Below are 14,080 nucleotides of genomic sequence, written 5' to 3'. Positions count from 1 at the left end.
GATAACGCGTGATCGGCCGTTTGGTGAGGACTCGCATCGCGCGATATCGCGTGTTTGGCAACGAACATGTTAAAGAACTAAAATCTGGAAAGGCAGAAGGAATAGATGAAATACCAGAAATCCTGAAACAACTTCAGAAGAAAGGAACTGAAAAAATAACTAAAATAATAAATTTAATTTATAACAAAGGAGAACTACCAAAAGATTTTGTGACCTTAATATTTATACATATACCAAAGAAAAGTAATGCAGTGAACTGCAAGGATTTTAGAACAATAAGCCTCATTTCCCATACACCAAAAATACTTATGAGAATCTTAACACGAAGAATTGCATCTAAAGTGGAAGAATTTCTTGGAGAAGATCAGTTTGGTTTCAGGAAGGGTAGGGTAGGGGAACAAGAGATGCGATTGGACTGTTAAGAAGAGCAAGTGAAAGAAGTCTAGAAGTGAATAAAGAAGTTAACATCTGTTATATAAATTTTGAGAAAGCTTTTGATTATGTAAAATGGGATAAGATGGTGCAAGTAATGGAAAAGATTGGTATAAATTGGAAAGACAGAAGGCTAATTATCTCACTATATATGGGACAAACTGCCATTAGAGACATACATGGTACAACAGAACCAGGTATCATTGGACGAGGAGTAAGACAAGGCTGTTCTCTGTCACCAATTTTGTTCAACATGTATTCCGAAGCAATGCTAAAAGAAGCACTGGAGAATTCGGAAGAAGGAATAAAGATTGGAGGTAGACAGATATTTGCAATAAGATACAGAGATGACAAGGCATTACTATCAAACACTGAAGCAGGACCACAACATCTGTTGAACAGATTACTGGATTCCTATATCAATTATGGAATGAAAATTAACATCAGAAAAACAAAGGTAATGAAAATAGCAAGGAAAGAGGCAAATATGGATATCAGAATAAATGGGGGAAAATTGAATGAAGTAAAGACATTTAAATATCTAGGAAGCGTTATTAGCAGTGATGGAAGATGTAAAATTGACATAAAAGCAAGAATAGCGATGGGAAGAGATGCCTTTAATAGAAAATTGAATTTATTCAGAAGTAAAATGGAAACCTAAAGAAAAGACTAAAAAAATGTTATGTGTGGAGTGTTGCCCTCTATGCAGTTGAAACTTGGACATTGAAGAAAGAAGAAATTAAGATTTGGAAAGCTTTGAGATGTGGATTTGGAGAAGGATGGAAAAAATCGAATGGACAGATAAAATAACTAATGAAGAGGTTTTAAAAAGAGCAGATGAAGAAAGAAGTCTGTTAAGGAGGATAAAAAGAAGCAAGGGAAACTGGATCGGACATATTCCGAGAGGGAATGGAATCATCAGAGATGCCATCGAAGGAAAAATACACGGAAAAAGATCCAGAGGAAGAGTAAGGAAAACAATGCTAGAGCACATGTTCAATGGAGACAGGTACACAACCTTGAAAGAGAAGGCTCAGAACAGAAGAGAGTGGAAGGAAAGTTTCTGCTACTAAAAGAAGAAAACTGCTCAATTGCAGAATACTAAAGAAGAAGAAGAAGATAAGTACTAGAAATAAATCTCCAAGTAGGCGTCTGGAAAAAATAAATAAATATACAATAAAACTAAATAAATGGCTGTTTACGGTACCTATGTATACCAGAGACGTAAAAACTTTTCGTGGGTGGAAGAGATAAAAAAAAAAAAAAAAAACATACTAATGGCCATTAAACCCTCTACCAAAATCGAAGAAAATGTTTCATTATTATTCGTTTTAAGAATCGTGAAACTCTAAAATAATACTTTAAACATGTGCGCATGTCCTTTTTTTTCATACATACCAGATTAAATCCAAAAAACTTTCCAGATTGACCGCCGAAAGACACTAACTCTAGTTGAGATAAATCTGTTCTGATAAGTTTGGTTAATTTCAGTTGTAGCTTGAACTATTTTTTTTTAAATAATAAATACAAAAAAAAAAAAAAAAAAAAAAAAAAAAAAAAAAACCTGCCAGAAAGGGATTCTGGAAGCGATTGGATAGGTGGGAGATGAAATTCATCGCGCGGTGTGAGACCACTTCAATTACCTAATCCGGGAACCCTTTATTGCAGGGTTTAATGAGATTCAACCCCACGGCCTGTTGGTTGTTGGCTTGAATCTCACTGTGCTGACATGCCACCCACTGGGCCAACCAGGTCGGCATTTCATAATACAAAGTACATTAATGAAATCGAAACTGTGTTTTCGAATAACTTGACTTTCATGTAAGCATCATGCAAATCAATAAACGTGAACATTTCCAAATTTTGGGTCCCCAAAATTCGAGAGGATCCATGTTTCTTTCATCTATTTCATGATTTCTACTTGGAATCTAAATGAAAGAAAAAAAGGGATAAACGATTTCCGTTTTTCCACATTTGTAGCTTTTGCTCTGCCAAAAGATCTCTTAGACATTTTTGATTCTATCTATATCTGTTTTATAAAGCAGAAAGCATGAAAGTTTCCAGATTCTGTGATATTTTCAGTTTGTTTTTGATGATATTCAACTTGTCAGACTTTTAATCTCACTTCCTGTAACCCTATTCACGTGAACGTCCAGTTTTGAAATTGCAAAATCGAATTCCCATGCTAGAATATTACAAAAATATCACTTTCTGTGCCTTTAAATGAACAAATGTTCAAAAATATTTTGCAAACATCATTTTTAATTATGGTTAAATGACAACTTGTTAGCCTTTCTTGTAACACTTTGAACTAATAAACTTAGATTGCTTTTTAATTAATTTTAACTTCGAATATATTTTGCCAATACCGTCAGGCATTTCATTAAATTACAATTCTTCTTCTTCTTGCTATCCAGCTTACATAAATTATTCAAAGTACTTTAGAGAATGACTTTGTTTATATCAGTCCCATCCACGCTAGGTTGGAAACCTATAGCACATTTTGATACTACGGTTGGGAGTGGGAGAATCGATAATTAGAGACCAGTCATTTTCGAGTCCTCCAATAAGTAAGGCGGTAGTTTCATCACACCCGAGGCCAAAAATCATGTACCATCTAAGGATATTAACATTCTACAAATTTTTATGCCACAGTAAGATTCTTCGAATCCATTGCACAGATCAAAGCTCGACTTAGCTAAAGGTGGAAATTATTATCTTACATCAAGCCAGGTTTATAACAGCTTTTAAAAATTTTGTGTATGTTGGTTCGTCTTCTTCTTCTTCCACTCTGGTGCAGAAAACTGCAATTCTGACAAACTTTTAGAAAAAATCTCGACATCGGGAATATTACAGTCTATTTTGGTCGAGATAATGTAGACATTATTTTGTTTCTGTAAGTTTTTTAAATTACTCTTTACTACATAAATTTATTCATTATTATTAAGTTATATTTTATATCCAGACACTACACAACGTGTTATGTATTTATTTATGTTTAATAAATAAATTAAAAATAAATAATAATAAACTAATAATTAATTTATTAATAATATTAATAAATTAATGATGATGATGATGATAATATTATATACCAGTTTCATTTTAAAATTCATATTTTATTATGAAAAATACATAGTTGTACTGTTTTACATAACGAAAGATTAATAAATCCTATTAAGACAATTTTGGGCATGCAATTGATTATTGCATGAAATTCATTTTGATCTATCTTTGATTAAAGCTGATTGCTTTAATTTTTAAATTAAAAAAAATATTAAAATATTATATTACTATTACTGTGTAGGAAAACTCCTATCACCAGAGATGGATAAAGATGGAAAAATATCGAATAGAAATTCCGAACTTAGAAAATCATTAAAGAAAAAGAAATCTGACTCGGGAGACAGTAGTAGTAGCACTCCTTCACCAGTCACTGAGGGAAAACCGATAATTCGAGTCTACCGACGGCAAAAGACTCAAGAAGTAAGTTGGTATAATTATTAGCTAATTTAATATCATATACATCATTTTATTCAAATGATGTAGTATTTGGTGCTTTCTTCACACTGAAACTCTAGCGATGTTTTTAGGATTTGTAATAAGTGAACATGCATTTAAAATATCTATTTTACTTGATACGGAAAGTAAATCAAGTAAATTAATTCGTCTGCTTTATGTCTGTTGATAAAGAAAAAAGATAAAGCAGACGAATAAGTGAGCCACTGAATTTATAAGTACAAAATACATACGATTGCAGTATAATGGATGATAATTCTGGTACTTCGTCTATTTTTAAATAATTAGTTATATATTTAGAATTAATTTAATATTTTATAACTTATAAATTATTTCAAATATAGCTTAAAAATACTGAATTAAATTTTCAGCAAAATAAAATTCTTAAAATAAAAATAAAGAAAATATTCATATTTTAGAAATTCAATTTGCTTTAATAAATTAATTTGAATTGCTTATAAAATATAAAATCTAACGCGAAAATAATTTCATTATTTCTGAGAAAAAAATGTATGTGTGTTATTATATAAGTAGAAATATTATTCTTAACTGTTCATATTTTAAGTCTTTAGGATCTCCAGAACTGACCTCGTTCCCCAATAACGGTGAAGACGACCATTTGTGTCGGGTCATTCTCCCTGATTTTTCTACAACTGTGGTGAAAGCAGGAACAAAAGAGACTGTGGGAGAGGTTGTATTTAAATTGCTTGATCGAAGGGGCTTGAAATATACTCTCTTTGATGTCTACTTGGCTGATTCTGACGAAGTAAGTAAAGATGACAAATTACCTTATTGTAGTTTGTCCTTAACTACGCTACGCTATACTATACTTGGCGAAGCAAGTTTTTCTATTGTATTATCTAAAATAACTCAATTGAATTTTGAGGTCATTCCTATTTCCGTCTTCGTTGGTCATGTTTTGTTTATTAACTTTTGGCGTAACTAAACCAGGAAATACAGGATTTTGTAGGCTAATAAGACGAAATAATAGTGTACAAGTTGGTTTCTTTCTTTTCGAACTTTTTTCCCCCCAAATTAGTACAAATTTGATTTATATTAAGTATTAAAGCACGTATTAGAGCCGAAGAAAACAAAGATATGTTTTCGTCTGCTCTTCAATACGTGCAATGGCTCCATCGATTTGATTGTTGTCATGGTGATACAGTTGGCCAGTTTTGTGAAGTTACATATAGCGAATAAAAAAAAAAAATAAAAAAAATAAAAATAAAAATAATAATAATAATAATAATATTTTAAGTATAAATAGAGTTCAGATGTGCATGTCCTTTAACTTTGTATTATTAATCTATTTTTTATGACATTTTTCTACAATTTGTATAATTGTTTTTTTTTTCAAATTCATTCCATATTTTATTTATTTGATTTATTTCATATAGTGTATAGATCATAAAACAGTAGTCTCGTCTTCTCCATGCAAGGAATTTCACGTAGAACAAAAGATTCTCTTCAGAATTGAACTTCCGTCTAAGAAAATCATAGCAGTCAAGTCCAAACCAGGACGAACATGGGAAGAAGTAATTGGACCCGTAATGGAAAAATATGGGTACACACTAGATGAAGTAGTCTTTAATATGGTAAGTTATAGATTGATATCAATGTTTTTGATCTCTCTCTGTGCGTGCGTGCGTGTGTGTGTGCGCACGCATAAATTCTGTATATTATAAGATCGTAAACATTAAAATAAAAATAAAATAAATAAAAAAAAGGCTGTTAGCGTTACTAAAGAAGATTCTCCCATTTTCGTTGGCTTCGATCGTGAGAGATAGTACAGAAATTTCTAGAGTATGGAAATTTCCCAAAGGTAAATAACAACTCTCCCCCATTCTTCCAGCCTGCTTCTACTATTTTCTATATATAAATGCTCAGTAATATTTCGTCTACGCCAGAAATGATTTATCCACCAATAAATTAACTGTTTCCCGATAACATAATTTTACTCGAGACAAAACTTTATCACCAGACTACACTGGTGTACGGAAAACAGGTCGGTGTCCTAGTATGGGGATTGTTCTCGTGGACATTATCCAGGTATTCTCATCCCTACTGAACACGCCTTGACCGCTGATTCTTACTTAGGGATTGTTTTGAACTAGGTTTTGCCTTGCATAGTCACGCTCACAAACTTGGTTCGAAAAACATATTCAGTCATTCTATGTACTCTCCTGGGGGGGGGGGGTCTAATTCTCCTGATTTGAATCCTATCGAACATTTCTGGGCATCATCCGCCTTCGACGACAGTGCTTCTCTCTTTCGCTGGCCTTCGGGACGTTATTCTGCCGAGTTGATCTAGAATACCTCAGGACGCTTTCCGTGGTCTAGTGGAGTCAATATCAAGATGGGTGCAAGCAATTATCTCTACCATAGGAGATTCAACAAGCTACTGGTTAGGTGGTTATAATGTGTTGACTCACGAGTGTATATGAATTCATCCAATTCCCTCCGTCCTTAGATGAGTTGACTGGACTCAACTCATTTAAGGACGGATGATATATATATCCGATAGTGCAATTAGAGCCTCCGTAACTCAGTCAGTATAGATGAAGCCCTTTAGTCGGAAAGACATGGGTTCGATTCCCGTCAGTGACGTGAGGAACCTTTATCTGGTCTCTTTCAACTAAAGGTGAGTTAGCCGGTCTGATGTGCAGGTGTGTGGGGGGGTTGGTTCATTACCCCAGAACAGCAAACCGGCTCCTTGAACACACACATGGATTACAGTCATGAATACGTCCCAGCGACATGCCGGTCCCGAGCCCGGATAAAATTGGGGTTGGGGAAAGCAATGGTGAACTACCCTGTAAAAATCTCATCAGGAATACTTTGTGGGCAATACCTACAAAGTCACCATCGACTGAAAGGGAAAACCAGCACCAGGATACTGCAGTTCAAACATATATTGCATCAGCTTATTTAATCCAAGAGGCTTTAGGAGATTTGGTTTTGAAATCCTATTTTCTATTTTCTAGGTAGGTTCTCACCAAATCATTCATAATCAAGTCCCGGTAGATGTAGCAGATGGCCACAAAGTCACAGCCTGTGCAAACAATACTAGTCATGGTAAGGGAATAGTTTTGCTGAATTCACCGTTTTTGAATATTTATTGAGTATTCTGTTAATTATATCAATTTTATATTTAATAAAATGTAAATATTTTTAAATAAATAAATTTAAAAATTTATCAATTTTAAAAATTCGGATTTCAGTATCATTTTACTTTTGCAAACTACGTTTTTTAATATTTTTTATGTTTCAAGTTCTTATTTATTTTTTTACAGATTCTGTTGAAATTAGGCATTGCAGGAAAGATCGTCATGATGTAACCACACAGATATTTCATAATATGACACTTGGAAGGTCATCCTTACATTTTGATGACATTGGAGTGCTAGATGTGGAGCAAATATTTAATGATGAGGTGAGAAAACGAAACACTAAGAATAAACTATTATTATCTGGAACGCAGTGATTGAGTGACATCTTCAAGAAGTCCAAGGACTAATCATGGAAAGACACTTCACATCACGTAACCCATCTTCTACGCTACTTAATTCTCCCTATACACACCGTGTCACTACTGACCACGAATAGTATTTTTGTCTGTTAAATGCGTATGTTCTCTAGTCGATTTGTTTTGTATAACGGATGAAGACTCCATTTTCCGGTTTTTTATCACGACAGAGAATCGAACTTACGAAAGCGCTTAAAGTTCCTGAGAATAACTCATAAACAAATTGTAGATTTTTCCAGTTTTGAATAAACAATAGCGTATATTATTATATAATAATAATAATATATTATTATTATTTGACACCTCCAGGGAATCCAAAGACTCAAAGGAGGGCACTTGCTCTACAACTCTGTCTCCACCAACGCCATCTACCGCCAACAACCACCACCACTAGTATTTCCACAAACAATCAAAACAACCACGTCCACGGCGGAATTCAAACCCGCAGCCTTTTGGCTGGGGACCAGATATGCTAACCACATAATATTATAACAGTAATCAATTTTATATAAATAGTAGAATATCGACTGTCTTATGCGATAATCTTTTAAAAGTCACCCAGAATTTCTAAAAATTTTTGTTCGATGAAATAAGCTGTTAAATCAACCATCTCGCAACAGGTGGGATCCCAGTGAAAGTTAAATGAGTTAATACAATGATATATACAGTATATTGTTTACATTTTTCGTTATTTTGTGAATGAAGTAATTTTCAAAACGAATATTTATGGCAAGATTTGAAAGTGACACGAAAGTGTCAAGTGTCATTATATATATACTGTATATATAATGACACTTGACACTTGGATTACAGTCAGGATAAAAGTACTGTACAATAATTACAAGGAAAATTGTTTGCAAGAATCGCAAGCAACAAGAAATTATGGCATCTTAATTAACGCAAAATTAAGAACGGAAGTAGGCGAGACTGTTTCATTATTTCTTTATTCGGAAAGAAAAAAAAAACCTACTGATCTTTCCCTAATCAGTGCTCGTCCATCATATTTTTTTTTTTTTTTTTGATATATCCTCTACAGAGCAACAGAATATTTCTGCCTCAGTAGGATTACCAAACATCTTAAAAGTTGATCTTCGGTGCCCCGTTGAACCCTTCCTCCCCTTTGAACAAAAACAGTAATGTCCTACTTTTACAGTTTTGAGTTTTAACCTTCAGTTTCGTATGAAGTGAAACACAGTGCCTGTTCAATGAAATAATGAGCGTGCGCGAGTCTCCTTCTAACGCAATGCCTACATATTTGCTCGGCATCAAATGTGCGTCTCGCGTTTCAAAAACAAGCATTTCATTATATAGGACATACATTGGCTTCATCTTTAAGTGAAGTAAAAAGTTCAATAGTTTTAACTGTTTCTGAACATAAACTTGTCGAGATACCATCAGCGTCGAACGAAAACGCAGCTACCATTAAAGAATTATTAACAAATACATTGAGAGAAATTAATTGTACACAAGAATGTATTGCTTTCGGAGGCGATAACTGTAACAAAAATTTGAGATCGCGTGGACATGGGAAAAATAACGTATTTGTATTACTACGAAAAAATATTAAACATTTAGAAGGTAGCTATTGTACAGCACATATTAAAAATAACTGTTGAATACAGTTATTTTTAATAAAATTTAAAAAAAAAAATTTTAAAAAGAGTCTAATTGTGTTATATAAACAATGTCTATTTTGGAAGAAGTTTCTGATATTTTCCAAGTTGGATAAGAAGCAAAGTTTCTCCGACTGACAGTGAATAATATTCTCAATAAGCATGCTGAATTAGAGAGAAAGAATGCCAAAATTTAAACAAAAAAAAAAAAAAAATTGGTTTGATCGTGTACGAAACTGGACCAGACTATCTAAATTTGTGAACCGTTCAATTTTTGCAGTTTGAAGTTTTTAATTGGATGTCAAATCTCAAATATTCCTCTTTGGGCGGATATTATGAAACTATTGAATATATTAATGAAAGGGAAATAATGATTGACAATTCAAAGTATTGAATCAGAATTTAAAAAAAAATATATGTAGCAGAATTCTAATTTAAATGCAGAATCAGTAAATGAGAAATGGTTCGAGTATTTTCGAGCAATAGACAATCCGGAACAACATTCAGAATTAGTAGTGGGAAGGGGAACAATCGTTCGATGCTATTGGCACACTCTCCCTCGATGAGTCTGGCCTCCCTGGAGGTGTCACATAATAATAATAATAATAATAATAATAATAATAAAAGAAAGAAAAAGAAAAAAAAATAATGTTCACAATTCCTGCTCACAACGCCACCGCTGAGAGAGTATTTAGTTTAACGGATTGACAGTGGGCAGACGAAGGAAACAGAATTTGGATTGAAACCATGAAAAGTGTAATAATAGTAAAATTCGACTTTCACAATAGAGATTGTTTGCAATTTTATGAAGAAATCTTAAGTAACAAGGAATTGCTTTAAGGGTACATCAGAAAAATATGATTTTATAAAAAAATGTAAACAAATTTTAACAAAATGTTAACAATTCAGTTTGTTTTGTTATGTAAAGTTAGAGTAAAATAATTAAACATATATTTTATATAATGGAAATATGGAATGAAAGTGTTATTAATATGTTGTAATAAAGTAATTTACATGATTAGTGTAAGAAATTTATTTATTTATTTTTACTTGTGTCCTTCGTTAACATTTTCTACAGAAATTGGCCTCCTTTGGTGGATGTGATATCTAGTAACTCTAATCATAAGCCATATTCAATCCCCTCCACTTCTTCCCACTGATCGCTACGTCACGAAAGCATTGTAGTATTTGCCTTTCGATTAAAGAACTGAATTCAAAATGCATCTAGGAGTGGGAGGAAACCTTTACAGGGCTTTTCAACTGAGGGTGAGATAGATGGAGTAATACAAAATGTCAGAGTTTCCCATCTGGAAATAGGCATTTTTCATCTCACATGACAAACAGGCTGGAGAACAAGAAATACAATACATTAGTAGCCTTGGTCCAAATCTGATCTAAATTCCAGATCAGATTTAGACCAAAGAACGACAGTACATTGCACCCTTCAATTGGAAAAGGACTGAATTCGATTCTCATCATGACGAGAGAAATCTTTATATGGGCTTTTTCAGTTGAAGATGAGTTAGCCAATATCATACGGGGGAGAGCAGGGTTTTTCATTGCATGCACAAGCAAATAAGCCATGAGAACACATGCAATTTACATACAAAAAATACTGATGTGGCATAGGTGATAGTTGTGTGTAGTGAGAAACAGTGAGATGTTTGTAGAGATGACAATTGAATGTCCTTGGACTCCTTGGAAATGTCACAATAATAATAACTGATAATTGCAGTTTTTTTTAAATCATGGCTACACACACATGCATGCACGCACATTTTATATAAAGTTTTTCATTTTGATCATAAAAGTTGTATAGTATAAAAAAAAATTGATTTCTTACTCAAAGCAATTCATTCAATCCTTTAATTATTAGCTAATCCGCTACTGTTTCTGAGCAGTTTGCACATCACACCTGTAAATGCAATAAGCGTTACTGTTTTGAGAGAAACTTTCTTATTTGGGCAGGGTGGGGTAGTTTAAAAACTGGATAACCTTGCAATTTATTTATAGTTCTGGCAGATAGTTTTGTTCATGAGATATAATGAACAAAATAATAATGTTTGGGTCTCAAAAACTACAAAAATAGATTTAAAAACAATTTTAAAAAACTGAAGTAATACGTTTTCTTTTAACTTTCTTTTAGTGCTGCATGTTGATCAGCATTCGTTTTAGAAATTATGAACTTTACGACCGTGTTATTAATAACTCTTTTAATTTCCTGACATTTCAATCTTCATATTAAGATCATCATCTGGAGTATATACAAATATACAAGGACAAGTTGAGTTACATTACACACAGTAAGCTAAAGAAACAATGATTTGATCACTGGTTATTCTACTGGCATGACCTCTAGTTTAAAAAAAAATACAAGTTAATTAATTATTTAGAAACTACATCAAAGCTAAATTCTTTTTAAGATAAATGAGAAAAACATTCTTTCTTATAGAACAATGATGTCCTATTTTTAACATTGCAATTGTTATTTTAGATTTAGGATTCTGGATTATCTACAGTCCTGTTTATAGTTAACTCTTAGAGAGAAAGGTTTCCGTGGGTAGAATATGTGCCTTCCATATTGGACTCCATGTTGGACCGAAAGTACGGAAACAAAGAAGGATGAATGAGAGGGAATGTGAGAAGAGGGGGTCGAGAGTTAGAAAGTTAGAAAGATTTAATGATAGAGAGAATGTGTCGCGAGGTTCGGAAAGTGAATTAGATTGGATGAGGCAAGAAATGAAATGGATGCGGAATGAAATTAAGAGAATTCAGGTCAGAACTATTAAAATAAATCATGATGGCATGAAAGAGTTAATGAAAGATGAGCGAGTGGCGTTGTATGGCGACTCCATTATTAAAGGTGTGCTAGAGGATAAAATGCACAAGGTATGTTTTCCAGGCGGTAAAATAAGTAGAGTGATTGAGGCATTGGATATGAGGCGGGAGCGAGCAAAAGAGTTAATTGTATTAATTGGTACAAATGATTTGAGAGAGAACAAAGAGCATGTCAAAATGAATGTCAAGAGACTGCTTGGAAAGATAAAAGAGAATAGTGTGACAGGAAGGGTGGTCAGTGTATTGCCTAGGTATGATTGTGGTGAAATGAGGCGGAGAGCAAGGATTATGAATGGTATTCTGGCTGAAATGTGTGAGGAGATGGGTGTACAGTTTGTTGATGTGTGGAATGAGTTTGAGGGACGAAGTGAGCTGTATGGGAGCGATGGACTGCATTTGAGTGGTTATGGTGTGAGTCGCTTGGAGCGACTGCTGCTGGAAGGTAGAGAAGTGAATAGAGAAAATGAATCAGATCGAGAGGGGAGTGATGTGGAAGAGCAGGAGAGTAAGACAGGAGAGATTGAAGAAGTGGAAATGAATGGAGAGGTGAGTGGTATGAGTATAGAAAATGAGAGAATGGGTGTGCAAGAGGAGCAGGGAAATGGGGAGGCCCAGGGTGGACAGGGATACACAGCGTGAGAAAGGTGGATGCTCCAAGAGGAGGTGAGAGCGTGTGTAGGCAGGAAAGTAATGGGATGACCAGGGATCAAGAGGAAACAGATGTTGTTGCAAAGGGTTCTAAAATGAAGAAGCAGAAAGAGAAATGGCCCCAGACCAGCATGGAGAGAGCACATCGAGTGAATGGTATCAGTGGAACTAGCTGTAGATCCAGAAATGAGTTGTTGTGTTTGTATACCAATGCTAGAAGCATAAGAAACAAGGCGGATGAAATGGTTGCACTAATTGTGTCTGTGTACCCAGAGATTGTTGGAATAAGTGAGACATGGTTAGATGAGGACGACATTCTGACAGGAATAGAGATGGAAAGGTATGATGTGTTTCGTGAGGATAGAAGGGATAAAAAGGGAGGGGGAGTGCTATTGATGATAGAGAAAGAGTTATGTCCATACAAGGTAGAGATGCAAGAGGGAAATAGGGCCAGTTGTTTTGAGGCAGTATGGTGTGAGATAGAGGTGAATAGAATCAAATACTTGGTGGGATGTTGTTATAGACCTGGTAATGTGGATGGTGGTGATAGTGAAATGTATAGTCAAATAAGCCAAGCAAATAAGAAAAGGGTGATCATTATGGGTGATTTTAATTATGGCAATATAGACTTGATTGAAGAGATAGCGACTGGAAGTAAAGAAAATGAGTTTCTTGAGTTTTTGAGGGATAATTACCTCAGACAGTATGTAACAGAGGGCACACGAGGATTAAGGGTCTTGGATTTGGTCATCTCATCGGAGGATGTAATTATAAATGAGGTGTCAAATCATCCACCAATTGGTGAAAGTGACCATGAGGTGATTACCTGGGTGGTTGCCAGCAGTGCAAGAACCCCTGTGAAAAAAGGGTATATGTGGAACTACAAGGGGGGTGATTATGAAGAGCTCAGGAGACAGCTTGCAGATGTAGCATGGAATGAGGAGTTAGCTGGAAAAGAGATCAATGCAGCTTGGGGGATTTTCAAAAAATATTTAGTAGATGCAATGTCTAAATGTATACCACGGGTGAGAAGGTTAAATAAGGTAGGTGTGAGATGGATGAATAAAGAGATTAAGCATGCAATACAGAAAAAAAAGGCATTGTGGAGACAGCATAAGAGAAGTGGAAGTAACCAATTTCATGAGGTCTACAAAGACCAGGCAAGGAGGGTGACTTGGTTGGTGAGAGTAGCTAAAGAGAGGTATGAACAGCAGTTAGCTAATGAAGCCAAAAAGAATCCTAGGGAGTTCTTTCGATATGTAGCCAGCAAAAGAAAGAATGATTATGGAAGGATGACATTGATTGGAGGAAATGGTATAAAGACAGCTGTTGCAGAATGTGTTGTGGAGATACTTAATGAGCAATTCATAAAGATCTTTCAATCTTGTGAATGTGACTTCATGGAGAGATTAAGAGCAGTTGATGATGGGGAGGAGAGACTGACTGTAAGTGAGCAAGAGGTGTTTGGGGAGTTGAGTAAACTAGATGTAAATAAGGCTGTGGG

General features: G+C 34.5%; 1 protein-coding gene across 2 annotated transcripts in view; it reads left to right on the top strand.

Annotated features, from left to right (window-relative positions):
* The window catches only part of LOC150106843 (regulator of G protein signaling loco-like), an 81,536-nt gene that overhangs the window by 49,011 nt on the left and 18,445 nt on the right, over positions 1–14,080 (top strand). For both annotated transcript variants that reach the window (XM_090392758.1, XM_090392759.1), the window contains exons 6-10: positions 3,740–3,918; positions 4,517–4,717; positions 5,349–5,546; positions 6,936–7,026; positions 7,245–7,384. In XM_090392758.1, the coding sequence (XP_090248884.1) occupies positions 3,740–3,918; positions 4,517–4,717; positions 5,349–5,546; positions 6,936–7,026; positions 7,245–7,384 (809 nt within the window). The remainder of the gene's footprint in view (positions 1–3,739; positions 3,919–4,516; positions 4,718–5,348; positions 5,547–6,935; positions 7,027–7,244; positions 7,385–14,080) is intronic.

The sequence above is a fragment of the Typopeltis vanoorti genome, chromosome 5 (assembly GCF_054136105.1).
Source record: "Typopeltis vanoorti isolate ZY-2024b chromosome 5, IOZ_Tvanoo_1.0, whole genome shotgun sequence".
NCBI classification, from domain to species: Eukaryota; Metazoa; Arthropoda; class Arachnida; order Uropygi; family Thelyphonidae; genus Typopeltis; species Typopeltis vanoorti.
Note: the sequence above shows the minus strand (reverse complement) of the source record. Positions and strands in the feature narration are given on the sequence as shown.